The sequence below is a fragment of the Muntiacus reevesi genome, chromosome 10, assembly GCF_963930625.1.
Source record: "Muntiacus reevesi chromosome 10, mMunRee1.1, whole genome shotgun sequence".
Classification (NCBI taxonomy): Eukaryota; Metazoa; Chordata; class Mammalia; order Artiodactyla; family Cervidae; genus Muntiacus; species Muntiacus reevesi.
Genome location: NC_089258.1, coordinates 77,982,315 through 77,999,422, shown reverse-complemented (window position 1 = coordinate 77,999,422; position 17,108 = coordinate 77,982,315). Strand labels below are relative to the sequence as shown.

The window sequence follows — 17,108 nt, the reverse complement described above, 5'->3', positions numbered from 1 at the left end:
AATATTTATTTGGCTGCTCTGGGTCTCAGTTGCAGCATCTGAGAGCTTCAGCTGTGGCATGTGGGATCCAGTTGCCTGACGGGGGATTGAATCCTGGGCTCCCCGCATTGGCTGCATGGAATCTAAGCCACTGGACCACCCCGGAAGTCCTGAAAACAAATTCCTGAACAGTTACATGGACAGTTAAATGTACCTGCTATTGCCTCCAATCAGTTTTTATTTAAATAAATATGAAAAACTGGGCAAAAACATTTCAGTGTTTTCAGCATGAAGTTTTCCACACAAAAATGGTACAAGATATGAAGTCTATAGGGAAGCTTATTACAGTTAAAAAAAAAAAAAGCCCAAGAAGCTAGACAGTTAAACATGTATAGTCACAAGATCCCAAAGCAAGTAGCCAGCACCAGTCAGAGGTGCCCAAGTCTTCAGCAGCACGGCCCTGGCACGGCTGGAAGAAGACTCTTCGGGGGAAGGAACTTGTGGGAACACCATGAAGGGGAATGAGCTTCAGTCCAGGAAACTTCCGCAACTAGCAGGGGGGTGTGCGTCAGGACTTCACGGTGCAGAAAAGACAGTTTCCTGTGTGACTCCTGAAGAAGCAAAGATGGCTAATTCAATCTCAGGTAACAACAGCCACAAGAACACACGTTAGTTAGTCCCTTATCCATTATGGCATTTATCCCACGGCACAATCGAAGAGGAAGTTCTTTCAATGATTTGATTTTTATTTTTTAATTTTGCGAAAAAGTTCAAAAGTGGCCTAGGCTCCAGACTCTTGTGCTTTTGCTCCTTATTGCATCCTGAAGGACTTGCAAGTCTTCACAAGGTAAGATCGGCATCTCTGGTGACCATCTACCTTCCCTGACACTCTGTGTTCAGGCCCTTGGAGGCATTTTCAATTTGTGGAACAAATGATTGGAGATGAAATTTAAAAAAGCGAAACCAAACACATCAGAAAATTGGGGAGAAAATTACAAACAAAATTATTTTATGGAGATAGAAGTTAAAAAAAAAAACACCCAAAAATGCTGGCCATGATTCAGTAGCGGTAGGAGACTGCACTCTTGAACAACAAGCATTTATGCCGCTGATTTTCTGAGATTTCATTCCAGCGAGAGCTGCACACTGTCAGCTTGGCTCTGCGGCTGCTGATAGTCATACTTCCTGGCTATTAGGAAACAAACAAAACAGAAAACAAGAAAAAAGGAGATACAATTAATAAAGTCTCAAAATCATTATGAGCTCACATCATTAAATTACAGCCAAGTCATGATTCTCAGTAAAGAACCAGCTTAGAATTAAACAATTTCTTTTCACTAGAGGAAATTTATGATACTTTGTGATCCTCTAATTTCTCATCAGTGCTGATATCCATTTTCAAATGTTTATTATTATTGCTGTTTTGTACATTGGCTTATTCAGAACATTAAAATACAGAGTGTGTGCATGCTCAGCCATTTCAGTCATGTCTAACTCTTTGTGACCCCATGGACTGCAGCCCGCCAGGCTCCCCTGTCCACGGGATTCTCCAGGCAAGAATACTAGAGTGGGTTGCCATGCCCTCCTCCAGGGGATCTTCCTGATCCAGGGGTGAAACCTGCGTCTCCCACGTCTCCTGCATTGGCAGGCTGGTTCTTTACCACTAGCACCATCTGGGAAGCCCAAACTATAGCGTAAACACTAATTAAGCTACTAAACTCAAAGTAACATTTTGTAATGTCCTTCTTTCTTGTCCTCCATCTCCACCTCAAGATAAACGAAATAATGCTTTTGCCCACATCATAAAGAATTTGACTATATATTAAATGACAAGCCTAAGACATTTACTGAACATTGTCATTAATATAAACAAGAAGAAAAAACAGACTTGCAATTCTGTACCATTTTTGTTTTTCTGAGAAATAATTATTGAAGATCTTAACCTTCTTAACTTAGCCAAAGTCTTGTGAATGGTTTAGTTTTTGAAGCTTTTTAGTCTCTTCATTAAATTTTTACCAGCCAAGGAAGAAATACTATTTGTTTATATACTCAGGGTGGATCCAGACTTTTGTGGCCTAAAGCTCATACAATTTGGGGGGGGGGGGTCCTTTTTTAAGGAATCTGCCTGCAATGCAGGAGACCTGGGTTCGATCCCTGGGTTGGAAGATCCCCTGGGGAAGGGAACAGCTACCCACTCCAGTATCTGGCCTGGAGAATTCCATGGACTGTATAGTCCATGGGATCACAAAGAGTCAGACACGACTGAGCAACTTTCACTTTCACTCTTTAAGGAAGAAAATTTTGTTTGCTTCTTTCTTGAACCTAGAGACTAAATCAGGATTAGATATGTCATCAACACTAAGAATGATGCAATGTGAGGGGACTCATTAAATGTGCAAATACTCATTATTTATAAGAACAACAGCTTCCAAAGATGTCCACATCCTAATCTCCATAATCAGTGAATATGTTAACTCTAGGGCAGAAGGGACTTTAAAGATTTGATGAAGGATGTCGAGATGGGGGGATTACATAATCACCTGGATTATTTGGCCCAACCTGATCCCAGGGGCCCTGAAAATCAGAGAACCTCTACTGGCTGAGTTCAGAGACAGAGGGAGCTTATAAAAATGCAAGAATGATCAGAAAGATGCGATGTCACTGGCTTTGAAGACAGGTGAATGAGGCCACAAACCAAGCAATGCGGTAGCTTCTAGAAGCTGGAAAAGGCAAAGAAACACACTCTCATTCACAGCCTGCAGAAAGAAACAGTACTCTGCTGACACCATGATTTTAGCCTAGTGAAACTGCTGTGGGACTTTTAACCTATAATTGTAAGATTTGTGCTGTGTCAGCCACTGAATTTGTGGTAATAGAGCGGCAGCAGAAAACTAACACACCTTACAAATACAGGCATTCGAACAAATTTCATTTTTATGCCATTCTCATTATAGAAGAAAAAGAACGGTACACTCGGTTTAAAATTGTATATGCTATGCTAGTAAATATTTTTTGAGGGGGGGATGCAAGCTAACTTCTGGAGGTTTCTTGTTTGTTTTTGTATTTTGGCTGCGTTGCGCGGCATTGCAGGATCTTAGATTCCCCCACCAGGGATCGAACTCTGGCCTCCGTAGTGAAAGCGCTGAATCCTAACCGCTAGGCCCCCAGGGCACTCCCACTAACCTCTGTTTTGAGTAGGCATCAAGGAAAGCCTAATCCTTTAATTTTCCATACAGAGCTTCCCACTCTCTGTATTTTTGTTTTTAATACTTAGGTTTTCTTGGGGATTTTTTTTTTTTTGAGGTAAAATACAAAAACGTTACAATTTGCCATTTGCACCCTGTTTCGGTGGCTCAGGGGCAGAAGCTCCTTTCACCCTGCTGCGCTGCCACCAGCGGTACCCATCTGCCCGCCGCCCCACGCTGCCCTCTCCCCTCCGCACAGAGGAATTCCCCGCTCCCTGCTCCTACAGCCCCTGGTGAGGACTCCACGCTCCGTCTCTGGGAATTTGCTTCACAGAAGTGAAATCGCACACGATTTGTTTATTTTGTGACTGGCTTCCTTCGCCTCCTGATAAGAGTAATTATGAAGCATCATGTCTTCGAGGCTCATGCCTGCTGTAGCACCCGTCAGAATCCCCTTCCCTTTAAAGGCTGGATGACACCCTGTGCGTGTACGGACCACAGGCCGTGGACCCACCCAGGAGGCAAGGACACTTGGGGTGTTTCCATCTTCTGGCTGCTATGAATAACGCTGCTCTGTGAAATTCAGTTTTACTTCTTATTCTGAACTAGTAACACACGAATATGATGCAAGATGCAAAAGGGACCCCATGAGGAAACACTGAAAGTGTATCTTCCTCCCGCCTGATCAGCTCTGCAGCCCCTTTCTACAGAGGAACTGCTGTCTACAGTTCTCGTGTGAGATTTATGCTGAAGGAGTTTTAGAAGTTCTACTTGTGTTATAAAAATTACATATATATGTGTGTGTTTTCCTACCTTTCACCTGAAATTCCAGTCTCCTGAGCGATATACTAGTAATATCTCGCTGATCACTCTTTCTTGCTTTTTACGCCCATGAGCAGGCACACATTCACATTTAAGATTTTACTGCAGACATCTTTCTTTTAAAAACACTGTCTTTTCTCCTTGAGTTCCACAGCATCCCCATCAAGGTAACAAATGCTAATAATCTCATGTGTATCTTTCCAAACTTTCCTCCAGGCTTGCATAATTATACAGAACATTTTTACAAACAATCCTATCAAAAAATGGGCAGAAGACATAAACAGACATTTCTCCAGGGAAGACATAACATATGGCCAACAAGCCCATGAAAGCATGCTCAATGTCACTAATTATTAAAGAAAGGCAAATCCAAACTATAAGGATGTACCACCTCACACTGATCAGAATGGCCAGCATCAAAGTCTGTAAGTAACAATGTGGAGAAAACAGAACCCTCCGACACTCTTGGTGGGGATGTAAACTGGTACAACCTTTATGGAGAACAGGATGGACGCTCCTCAAAAAACTAAAGATTTCCAATCCCGCACCCCCACTCCTGGACGTATATCCAGAGAAAACCGGAGAGATGAAAAGGTGCATGTACCCTAAAGTTCACAGGTGCATGATTTATAACAGCCAAGCCAAGGTCACTACTTATAATAGCCAAGACAACAGAAGCAATCTAAACGTCCCTATAAGTGAAGTCAGAGAAAGAAATATCATCGATATTGCTTATATGTGACACCCTAAAAAAACAAAAAAGATATAAATGAACTTTTTTTACAAAACAGAAATAGACCCACAGACATAAAGGACTGGTGGAGGGAAGAATTGGGAGGTTGGGATTAACATACGCACATGACTAAACATAAAAAGATGACCAACAAGGACTTACTAAATAGCACAAGGAACTATACTCAATATTTTGTGGTGCTCTATAGGGGAAGAAGTCTGAAAAAGAATATATATATATATAAATGTATAGCTGAATCACTGGGCTATATACATGTAAACACAGGTATAAGACAACATCGTAACTCAACTACACGTCGATAAGAAAAATGATATAGAACATTTTTACTGCACATACATGTTGCGGTCATTCAGTGTTAAAGGAGTGGCACCCTAGCATATATACAACTGCATCCTGCCCTTCCTCATTTAATGACACACCACGGAAGCCACACCTCGTTTTTCCAATGCTGGCATCAGAGGTTGTGGCGTGAGTGTACAATTCACCCTGGCTCTGTGCCCTTTAACCTTTGCTCCTTCTCCACCACCCACACACCCAGTGTTCGGTGTCACAGGACAGGTTAATAACCTCCGGTCTGGAAGCTGCTCCTACACACATATAATGTGGCTGTGGTAAGCGGTCATTTAACTGAAACTGAGGTGACTGCAAACTCTGTAAACACAAAATTCAAACCCAAACTAAAAGCAGCTTCAACTCAAAACCTCCCCTTAGCTGGATCCTCAAAGTGCTCGTGGCCACCTCCACGCCGCTGCACATGAGGCAAGTCAGAGGAGGACCAGACAGCACTCTCATCGGCTAGCAAAACATCTCACTTCCGCTGAAGTTTCAAAAATGTGATCATATGAACAGCTTGCTAGGGCTCCTTTCAGGGGGAGGGCTCCACGTGGGAGAAGGGTCCTGAAGCACTTACTTCATGCAAACTGGGTACTACGCTTCTATTATCAACTATTTAAAAAAAAAAAAAAATTTTTTTTTTTTTTTTCCACTGAAGTATGGTTGATTTAAAATGTTGTGCTAGTTCCTGGAGTATAGCAAAGTGATTCATATATACATATATATACATATTCTTTCCCACTAAGGTTTGTTACAGGATACTGAATATAGTTCCTTGTGCCACCATCATTTATTTCTGATAACCTTTGAAAAGTAGACTCAAATAAAAGAAGTATGTATTAAACATGCTTATAAATGTAATAAGGCTTCCTAGGTGGTGCAGTGATAAACAATCTGCCTGCCAAGCAGGAGACGAAGGTTCGATCCCGAGGTGGGAAAGATTTCCTTGGAGAAGAAATGGCAACCCACTCCAGTATTCTTGCCCAGGAAACCTCATGGGCAGAGGAGCCTGGTGGGCTACACTCCATGGGGTTGCAGAGAGTCAGACATGACGAGCGACTGAACAACAGGTATGTGATTAGGCACAGAGTATACTTACAAATGGAGTACATTTCTAGTTGCTGTCTTAAACGAATTTTGCTTATTGTGTCATAAAAGTTGGGCTCTGACAGAGTTTCTGCTGGAGGTGGCAAGCTGAATATCCTCATGATTTTCCTTTTATTCCTAAAACACAAAAACAATGCAGAAGAGAGATTTGTATTCACAGCTATAGGACTGTAACACTCTCACGATCGCAGTAACCAGAAGCTGCATTAAAAGGACATAAGCGGCCATGAGTCCATCTTCGGTTTTGTCCCTTGGCTCAAGTATTCTCTCTTTCACTAAAGTAAGAAGTTGTACATGTATAGTCACAGAGTTACAAGAAAGGAAAAGTAGTGACTAAATACACCCACTTCATACATGTCTCCCCTCATCTCCACAAAAAATGCCCTATTGTTTACAAGAATGCACAGACCAAAAAAAGTATGATTTTTCCTCCGACTTGTCATGCAAATAAAGCTCAATTACTGGGGGTAGTGAATAAACAGAAGGTGAGCAGACCTGAATTCTGGGAAGCAAAGAATAAAACTATTTCCTAAATAGAGTAGCGTGGCCTTAGTGGGGTCATCTAGTTAAAGTGAACAACAGCCTGTCTGTGCTTTTGAAACGGTGGGGTGGGGAGGAGGTGGCAGCTCTTTTTAGGGACCGCTGTCACCTGCCAGCAGCCCTGGGGCAACCCCTGGGGTCTCTTCTCGTCCCGCCCCCAGCGTGGAGTCCGGGAGGCCAGCGGCTCAGGGTTCATGGGCTGTGACGGGCGGGCCTGCGCGTCCCACGGGCAGTGTGACTCTGAACTCTTTCCCAGGCCAGGCAGCAGTTACTCTTGGATGACCAACTCCCCTGAACCGTCTGATGCCTCTGACCTTGGTACATGACGTCACAAAGCATGTGGCTATGAGCAGAAGCAACTCAATCCAGCTACTGCTGTTCTTCCTCTTCAAAGCAACACCTCCCTCCCGCTTTGTCCACTGTACTTAAAGGAGCCAGGGAGTGTGGAAAAGGACAGTTAAACTGCGCGACAGTGTCTGGACTGACAGCAGGAAGTATTTGTGGAGGATTTACACTAATGCGCCACTTCAGGGACACAAAGGTTAAATAAAAGTCCCTGTTCTCGGGGGACTGAGTGTTTGCGGGAGGGACAGACAAGAAATCAGATCATACAACATCATTCACTAAGTTCTGGGACACAGTCAGGCGTAAGGAAGAGAAGGGAAAGCTTGAAACGTGCGAGGACAGAAGAGCTGAACATGTAGGAGTGAGTGTTTGTGCATTTCAGGGACATGGGCCAAAAATATGTGCTCGTCTGAGGGCGACAGCGAACTGGCTGAGTGATAACTCTGAGCTATATCAGAAGTGATAGAATGGGAGTACAGAGCAGCTGGCCTGGGAGCCCAGAGCTGCACTCACAGCCCGTCTCTTGGAGCAGCTGGGTTTTCCAAGCCAAGACCTGGGGTCTGGTACTTGAGGGCAGGGCTGAGAGAGAGTTTTCATAGTAGGAACCAAAATGCTGGTGAAATTGTTTTTGTGCATTGAATTTAGATCAAACCAACCAACCTGCAAAACCTGTAAATGCTCAGGATCTTATCATCAACCCGGAGAACCTCAAGCCTTTACCTCTTGGCATACATGAAGAGCCCGAAGCTGACAAGGATCACCACCAGGTAGACGTTGGTAGCTTCATTCCAGGCCTCGTGGACGCTGTAGTCCATCGCCCCATCGTCCCCCATCACTCCGTAGCCCCCAGGCATGGGCCTGGAAGACAGTCAAGAGGGCGGGTGATGGTGCAGGCGGGACAAAGGCGGGCAGACAGAGGGCCTGGGCCAGCGGCAGCCCCTGCTTGCCTCCGTGTGGCCCAGGAGCCAGAAAGGGTGTTACATTTCCAACAGAGACATTCTAAATGGTTGAGAGTACTACCAGTATCTTCCATTTTTACCTCACAGTCCACAGAGCCTCAAATATTTACAATCTTACAAAACAGAAAACAGACTCACAGACTTAGAAAACAAATTTATAGTTATCAAAGGGGGAAGGGGAAGGGGGGTGGGGAGGGATAAATTAGGAGTTTGGGATTGAGACATATGCACCACTATATAGTAAATAATCAACAAAGGTCTACTGTGTAGCACTGGGAACACTAATCAACACTGTAATAAACTATACTGGAAAACAATCTGAAAAACAATGGCTATATGTACAGGTATGATTGAGTCACTTGTGCTGTATATTTGACACTGACACAATATTGTAAACCACCACTCATACCCCAGGATATTAATTAATAAAATAAAAAATTAAGTTAAAAAAAGGCAAGAAAAAGTTGACCAACCCTGATCTAGATCACGAAGGCATGGAATGCATTTCGCCTTATTTCTGACTTTGAAACATCACAGCTCCTACATAAAAGTTCAAACTTGGAGATTAAAAAAAATATTTCTAAAAGGATACGGGTTGAAGTATAACTGCACATTTTCCAACCCGTAACTGTTACCCAGGCAAATGTACCTGAATACTAAGACACAGGCCCACACAACTGGCCTGGATGCTAAGAGAACAGCAGAGTGTGGGACTGCTGACAGTGGCTCTGATGAGATGCGCTGGCCAGAAGCACGCTCTTCTGCAGGCCCCTGACGCGCCTGGAAAACGAACGTGTCTGCAGCTTTATCTGTGCAGCCTTGGCCTCCTGGCCAAATGTGGTTGAAAGAAGCTATAAAAAGTCACTTTTTGCTATTTACACAGCTGTGACTTCTATTCAAGGAAGTGCATTCTTTGGACATTCCCACAGAAAATAAGAGTGATAACAGCAAGTGTATCAAGTAGCGAGGGAAAGAGTTCTGGTTTCTCACTTGCCGTTGGGAAGTTCACTGAATTGTTCTTAAAGAGAAAGTTCTTCCCTTGTGTTAGATCTCAACTAAGTCAGTATAAATGATTTAATATGTGGAAGAAATTCAGAAGTGTTGCTTTAGACACTCTATCAAAAGGAGAATAACTGAACAAATGACAGGTGATAACTTACTGTAGATTCTAATGATAGTCATTTTCTAATACCAAGAAAAAGGGTATGTGGAATGTCTAAGAAATCATTTTACAATTTTTTCTAGACATCCTAAAATAGTGAAAGCATTGCATAAATTCCTCCACTGAAGTATCTGTCCTATGAGCCTCCAAAATGTTTTTTAACGTTGATTTGTCTCAGTTAATAAGGGCACATTAAGGGCAGTCTGTTTTCTTTCTTACAGTTTGCCTCTCCCTAAAATGAAATTTCCCCAGGGTCTGCTCCCAGGTCAGGTGGCTTATTGGCCCCTTTCTTACACCTGCAATCTCTAGCAGAGGTCTGGGGACAGACTGGATTCTTTTATAATAAAGTGAGTATCACTGAATGGCCATTTAACTTAAATTCTAGACACTGAGGGCAAGAGTAAAGTCTCTGAAACATCTGTGTGTCTGATAAAAATAAAGATCGGTCTTAGGAAAATTAGTCAGAGATGAATAAAAACAATTTAAATGATAAAATTTAATAGCTGCAAGATCTAAAGGCTACTAAATCATTAAACATCCACAGTTGCCAGCTACTAAAGACTGGCGATGGATTTTTTTTTTAAAGAGAGTGGGAGGTGCAGAGGGATTTGACGTTATTCACAGTTTCGATTCTTATGCCTCAAAACTGAACTCCAGAGTTTCTCTGAATGTAACATCATTCATGGTAAGTAAGCAACCTACCTTAAAAGGGGAAACTTTTGGAAGATCAGAGACTACAACTGTCTTTATGGGTAAGGAATCTAGAATTTTTTCTAGATTTTCGTTGGTGCCAAAATGTAAAATAACAATGACTGTTTCGGCTGTTAAGAGATGACTTTAGGGCTTCCCTGGTGGGAATGGTAAAGAATCTGCCGGCCAAAGCAGGAGACGTGGGTTTGATTCCTGGTCCAGGAGGACCCCACATACCTTGGAGAAACTAAACCCTTGAGCCGGCGCCTTAGAGCCCAGTAACCACAACTGCTGAGCCCATCTGCTGCAGTTACTGAGGCCCCTGCGATCCGGAGAAGCAACCCCAGTGAGAGGCCGGTGCACTGAAACTAGAGTGCCCCGGCCCCCGCCCCTGATCTCCACAACTAAAGAGGCTGCACAACAATGAAGACCCAGTACAGCCAAAAGTAAATAAAATTATTTTAAAAAGAGAGAGAGAGATGACTTTAGATGCCTGATTTGAGATGCTGTGGAAGGCTTGGCATTACCATGCTGTCCCTGAGTGGGGTAGGTTTCAGGATTGGGAGTTAATAAGAAATGAGAGAAGGAAAGAAGAACATAGATATCTATGGCTACTGAGACATTCTGTAGGTGCCCTTTATCTGACACAACTGTGAAAGGGTCTCCTACCTGTGTTCTAACACCTGACTGTTCGGAGCCAGGTTAATTTCTTGCTTCAGCGTTTCACAAAATTCTGTTCCTGCACCCCTCAATAAATGGTGTGTTCCTACAGAGCTGTCTTCCTCCTGCTACAAATATGCCAGTCTCTCCTTATATTTGGAGAAGGATTCTAAAATACTGCTGACCACAAATGGTGAAATTTTACCAAGAGTTATTATACAACTTGATTGGTATGCAATGACAGTATGCAGTCACACTACTGTTCCGGGGACACGCACGAGTTATTTTTAGTAGTGTCGTTGTGAAAGATTTGCACCAGGGGTAGGCCTGTCCTGCCCATTCCTCCCTCACAACCAATGACATGACTCTGTAAGCCTGTCCAAAGTCACCGGACAGACGATGGCTCCCATGTGGCCTGAACTATGACCAGCCCCCTCCCAGCTCACCACAGGTTAACCAAGTGTACACACACAACCTTCCTCTTGAGGATAAAATGCCCGGGGGTATTACAATGGTTCCTTCCTGGCAAGTTAATGGATATTTCAGCAAGCTCACCGTGCGCTTGGATTGTCATGCAGGGCTTTTCTGAGAAAACAGAACCTTTCCCACATATTCTTCCTGTAAATTAATGCTTGAACTATTTCAGCAAGGAGTCGCTGAAATAAGTAACCAGAACGTAAGTGCCCAACGTAAGTATCCAGAGATAAAGTTGGCAAAACAAGAAGTAGGGACAGATCTCAGTTTGACAAACTTTTACGTAGAGAACTAAAACTCTTCTTGGGATCAAGTGACTATCATAAACTATCTATCTATCTATATAAAATTCCCCCCCCCCCCGCCCTGTTTGGGGTTCCTGACACTACCTCTGGGGGTGGTGGTTTGGTCGCTAAGTCGTGTCTGCCCCTTGCGACCCCATGGACTGTAGCCCACCAGGCTCCTCTGTCCGTGGATTTCTCCAGACAAGAAGACTGGAGTGGGCTGCCATGCCCTCCTCCAGGGGATCTTCAATTTTGAAGATCCCTTGTCATCAAGTCTTAAATGTTACCAATTTCGCCTCACTTAAGAGCTTTGTTATTTTGAAACGAATCCAGATGAGAATCACTTCAACAGTTCCACGAGTTCCTCACACAACACAATCCACCGCCACCACTGACTGGATTTTTTCTCTCCATCCTCCGAAGCGCTCAAGGTTTGGGGCTCCGGGAGCGGAAAGGGACCCAGTCACAGGCCTCCAACCGGCGGGCCGCTGAAGCATCGCCTGGGCATGTGAGGGCGCCCGTGCCGGGCAGCCCACAGACTCGGTGACTCCTCACCATCCGCGTGCTGCGCGCACTCGAGCTCCCACCTGGCAGGGGCCCCGGGGGTGACGGCGGCGGTGAGGGTGAGGGTTACACAACTCGCCCGGAGCCACCCCCGAGCGGGCGAGTCACGCACTTGCGCGCTCCCGACCCAACCCAGACGCGTGAGGCGCGCTCTTCCCGGAAAGCAAGAGTGGGCGGGCGGGCGGTGAAGCCCCGTCCTGGGGCGGGCAGCGCGCGGCCCCACCCCGCCAGCCCCGGCCTCCGCACCCGCGTCTCTGGGGCGCGGAGCCGGCGGCTCGCTCCGGCCGGGGCGCGGGCAGCCGGCCTGGGGGCGGCGCGGCGGGGCGGGGCGCGCGGTGGGGCGGGGCGCGGGGCCACTCACGCGGCTCGCTCCGCCGGCGGCGCGCGGCCGGGCTGCTCCGCGGGGGCTCTGTGCGCCGCGCCGGCGGCCGGACGCGCGGACCCGGTTCCCGCGCGGACCGGACGGCGTCTGCTTCGTCACTTCCTGCCTGCCCGGCGGCTTCCGGAGGGAACGAGGAGCCAGGTCTTTCCCCCTCACCCACCCCGCCCCGCCCCGCTCCCCTGCCAGGGCGCGACCCGGGGAGACGCGGCGGCCGCCCCGGGGCCGCCCGCGGGCGCGTGAGTGCGGCCCGGCTCCCCTCCCCGACCCCGCGGCCCCCGGGGCTCGGTGGCCCGCGTCCGGCCGCCTCGGCCTGGAGTCCACCTGCGTCCGGCCGCGACGCGCCCAGCGCGCGGGCGAAGGGACGGGGGTCTCCCGGGCGCCGCGGCGCCGGCCCGGCGTGCGAGGAGGGCGTGTGCCGTGGCCGCCCCCGCCCCGGGTAGAGATTCAGCTTGGAAACGCGAAGATTTTTCCTCCCCCCGTTCGTGATGTGGGCGTAGGGTTACTTTTCGTATTGACTTAGGAGAGCACGTGCTCTCCAAACTGGCTTTCGCGCTGTCCCTGACATCGTCAGCGATTCCCTGTCATCGTAAATGATGCGTGGCCGAAGCGACTGAAATGTTTTAAAAGCCGGATGCGTTCAGGATGATGTCGTCTTGTCAGTTTAAGTGGCTTTGGGGTATAATTTTGTGTGTGTGTAACGACTTGCAAAAAAAAAAAAAAAAAAATCCGGCAAGAGACATGTAATGAATTTATGTAGGATTTCAGCGTCAGTATTGAAGTAATCAGATTTCAGTGGTTGGCGCAGCCTTGCAAGTAAATGGCACCTTATCCGCGAGGTTGAGGTCTTAACTGTTCCTTTTGAACGAGTTCTCTAGGATCAGCTGACTGCTGATTATAATTCACACTAGACGACGTAGGGGTTGTGTCCTTAGTTGATAAGCAGAGATTAGAGCTAACATTTAACATTCTGCCCTGTAGCAAGTTTTCTCTGCTGCTTTTTGGATTATTCTGTTCAAATTAAACACCTCTGTTTAGATGAGTAGCATTGCTTGGTGCATAACATAAAAACCTTATTTCTGGTAGTAACACATATTAGCTTATATACATTATGTATACGTAATTATGCTTTACAGCTGCTTAGGATGATTACAAAGTTGGAAAATTAGAAACAGTAATACTCAGCAAAGTTGAGTAGTGGTGGTTTGCCAGACTTGTTTCAAATCATCTACACGCTTTACCTCATTTAATCTTTGGGATAACTTTTTGCATAAACAGAGGTTACTCTGAAGTACTTGAGCACACGAGTTTGATTTGAATGTGTCCAAATGGTGAATATGTACATTAATTGCTTCTGTTTCTGTTTTTCGTAAAACAAGGGTGTTGGCAATATAAAATGACTCAGAGTAAATGTGGTTTTCAAGTTGGAAGGTGACTTTTCAATTGCATGGAATTGCAGTTAGTCCCTTTATTGGAGTATTCAGTAGTTTCCAAAGCCCTGGAAACTTTTTTTTTTTAATCTTTTTTTTTTTTTTTTAATCAAAGTTCCCATTACATATCATTGTCAATCAACAGGCTGTGCTTGGACGTTCAGAAAAAGTAAATGTTGGGAAAGCCTTAATTGCTCCTGGTGAAAGGTCTCTTCCTACCCGGTTTACTGTCTTAGTGACATTCCTAATTAAGAGGTTAACAAATGACATACAGGAAGGGTGATTTTCCAGTACCAACCCAAGGGAATAAAAAGCAGTGGGTTGACTGTTACTTTGTTGATGAGTCTAACATTCACGGGTACATGAAGGTTAGGAATGTTATGTAATCTATGTTGTAGGGGTTCTAACCTCATTTTTTAGTTTGCCTTTGAATGTCTTAAACATATTCGAATCCAGTACTTTGTGCATTAAGGGATTTTTGACTGGATTTAATTGAGTAGTTTGGACATCCTTAAGTTTATTCTGGGTCTTCCCTGGCAGTCTAGTGGTTAAGACTGTACTTCCAGTGCAGGGGGCGTGGTTTCCATCGTTGGGCGCCCAAGTTGTGCAGGACAAAAAAAAAAAAAAAGATTATTTTGTTTCCAGGGGCGATGGTGGGATCCAGCAGTGTGCATCCTATGAGAGTCGAAGCGGTTGAAAGGCCTGCAGAGGATGAGGGAAGCGCTCAGAAACGTGTCTTATTTGTGATGAGAGCGTGTTGGACTTAACCCATCTTTGTATAGTGGTCTGCCATCAGTAAGGGATTTGAGAACGCTTTTGCCAGTCGATATGTGTAAGAGGTTCCTTTACCCAAAGGCATTCTCTTCCGGGAGGAGATGAGTGGAGGTTTGTCATCAGTGGAAGGATGTAGAAGACAAAGATGCAAGTGTTAATCCTTCCGCCCATGGTGACTAGCTGATTCCTGCCACCACATGCATCTTCAGGCACTTCCCTGGGAGATGTTTGATGTCTGTGGGCTGGTAGAGGAGGGAAGGAAGGAAGAGGGTGGGAGGAGCCAGAGCCCAGGGCTTTATGGGGCTTTCGTTTGGACCACCACGGCCTCTGAAAACCTTTCCAACGATACTGACTGTGTGTGTCTGTAAACCTCTTATATGTTATTTGTGTTCAGAAATAATAGAGAATGTCTCGTTAATGTGCTTCATAAACAGTGGAGCATATTGAGAGTACAGAACAGGAAAAGTTGTTAACTTCTGTGGGTTTCCCATTGTTGGAAGCCGGAGCGACCGTAACGCCAGCCTTGGCTCCTGTCTGTGAGGTGTCGAAGCGGTGTTGTGTTTCATCCGAGAGAACGCCCCTTCCTCCTTACTTCGGAACTCAGCTGTCACGTGGAGTGAGTGCCCTTTTAGGTCCTGCGGTGCTGGGGCCTTTGCTAGGTCCCTCGTGGCCGTATCTCGGCCTGCGGAAGGTGAGCAGTGAATGTTTGTGGGATGAACAGGTATGCCAGAATCCGCTCTCTGTGCCCGCCTCTTGTGGAAGTTCCACTCGCCTCCAGGGGCAGGGCGGGCCACTGCAGGCTTGCCCTCTCCACGGCCCCAGCTCACAAGGAACCCTTGGCATTCAATCTTTTATGGCTTTATATTGTTGTAGGAGTGTTTCCCTGTGTTTTGTCTCCCCACCCAAAATACAGGCTGTTTGAGGGTAGGGAATACATGTTTGTACAGGTCTGTGTGTGAGAACTTCCTTGTTCATCTGGTATAACAATCTATATCAAGTAGGTTCATTTTTACCTCTTGAGTGACTAGTAGGTGCCATGGGGGAATGTCAGAAATACTCAAGATGTGGTCCCAGGCCTCAAGTGGGTAAACATTGAGCAAACCTTGTGTACACATGTGGAACAGTATGAGAATTTGGAGTTACATAAAGCAAATAACAATAGCTACTGTCGATGGAGTGCCTAGAACGTGCTTTTGCATCTAGATTTATTTGACTCTCACAACAACCCTGTTGTCCTGTTATAGCCCCATTTTTTACATGGAGAAACTGAGGCACAGAGAGATTCAGCCACGTACCTGAGATCACAGTACGAGCAATAAGCCAGGGAGATGGGATGCGAACCCCAGGCAGCCTGGCTCCGGAATCAGGGTGGATTCTCCCCGGAGCTTTACTTTATGAAAGATAGAAGAGAGAGCTAGAACTTGACCCTAGTTTCTCAGCTGTACAAACTCTTACAATTTCCAAGTAGCATTCACAGTGCAGTGTCCCTCAGCTACAGAGGCTATGCCGGATTTTCCAGGCAGAAGAGGTTGCTAATTAAATGGTTGAGGGGACTCTATTTTGATGTGACTGGAAGCACCAAGAAGAGAAACCGGACTTTGCATTTCAAAGCTGAGTGAGGAGTAGAGCTCTTGCTTGAATTCTAGGACAGTGATTCACAAGGACAGAGGGCCGTGACTGTTTAGGATACTAATTCAGGGTCTACTCATGTGAAATAAAACAGTACTGAATGAACTCGTTACTACCTTTCTTTTTAAAAACACTTTTAACCCCCTAGTGAATGTAACTCACCAGGATGCGAGTGTCACGGAAGGCTTCCGGTGCCCATCTGTCCGGTTGCCTGGTCCTTACATGAAATCTTGACCCACTTCTTCAGCTTGTCTTGGACAGTTGAACACACTTTTGGGGCCCGGAGGCCTCTTCCAACCAAGTTGTATTTCTCTGGTGGATTAAAAAAAAACAGTAAAACAGCACTGTTGGTTTGGTAACAGACCTGGAGTAGTAAGGTCACGCGGAAGCCACACGGACTTGGATGAGGGCCCGCAAACAGAACGCAGCAAGATGAAGGAAAATGGTTTTCTTCAAAGGCCCAGTTCTATGTCCCTTTAGTTGGGAGACGACAGTGTTATTTTGGGGGTGTTGGGCGCCGACAGAGTCCGCTGAACCCACATGACCCCGCCGATAGGGAGCACCACCATTGGCCCTGGAATCCGAGGAAGAGGTGCCCTGGAGCAGGCCCGGGCCTGGTTAGCAGCTCTGCAGGTACGTGTTCTGGGGGACACATCACTTCTGCTGGGGGGTCAGGGGGACAGCCTTGTAATTTCAGTAAGAAGTGACACAGTGCTGCTCTCCTTTCAACATCAGCTCATATTCTGGGATGGCCCGTCAGCAAAGGAGCTGATGGCTGTGAATGTTGCCCGCAGTTGTGTTCTATTTAAGTATCCAAGGCTACAGTTGGGGCTGAAAGAATCTACATGGAAGTGTTTTTATCCAACTGGCATGTTAGCCTCAATCTTAGTTTCAGCCTCCTCTCTGAACGGGGGATTTTTAGAGAAAGAGACAGTGATTCGTTAGTCTTAAACCTGCCAAGCTGGGGTGATGGTGTCCCTCCTGCCCAGTTTTATGACTCTGAGGGTGGTAGAGTGGCACCCTGACCAGTATGGCAGT

At 46.0% G+C, this 17,108-nt stretch overlaps 2 protein-coding genes across 4 annotated transcripts in view; one reads left to right on the top strand and one right to left on the bottom strand.

Annotated features, from left to right (window-relative positions):
* Positions 1–704: 704 nt before the first annotated feature.
* SMIM19 (small integral membrane protein 19) lies at positions 705–12,357 on the bottom strand. Of its 2 annotated transcripts, none has more exons than XM_065946348.1 (4): positions 12,220–12,357; positions 7,786–7,923; positions 6,173–6,297; positions 705–1,168 (listed from the first exon to the last, which is right to left on the bottom strand). In XM_065946348.1, exons 2-4 carry the CDS (start codon positions 7,917–7,919, stop codon positions 1,104–1,106), a joined length of 324 nt encoding a protein of 107 aa, XP_065802420.1. In that variant the 5' UTR covers positions 7,920–7,923; positions 12,220–12,357; the 3' UTR covers positions 705–1,103. The 2 variants fall into 2 exon arrangements, with proteins under 2 accessions (XP_065802420.1, XP_065802419.1); XM_065946347.1 differs by lacking the exon at positions 12,220–12,357 and adding an exon at positions 10,546–11,367.
* The window catches only part of SLC20A2 (solute carrier family 20 member 2), a 108,927-nt gene continuing 104,070 nt past the window's right edge, over positions 12,252–17,108 (top strand). Inside the window, exon 1 of one of the 2 annotated variants that reach the window (XM_065946346.1) lies at positions 12,252–12,381. The gene's annotated coding sequence lies outside the window, so the exon portion shown is untranslated. Of the gene's footprint in view, positions 12,382–12,582; positions 16,704–17,108 lie in introns of those variants that run through there. The other variant, XM_065946345.1, reaches the window with a different exon arrangement.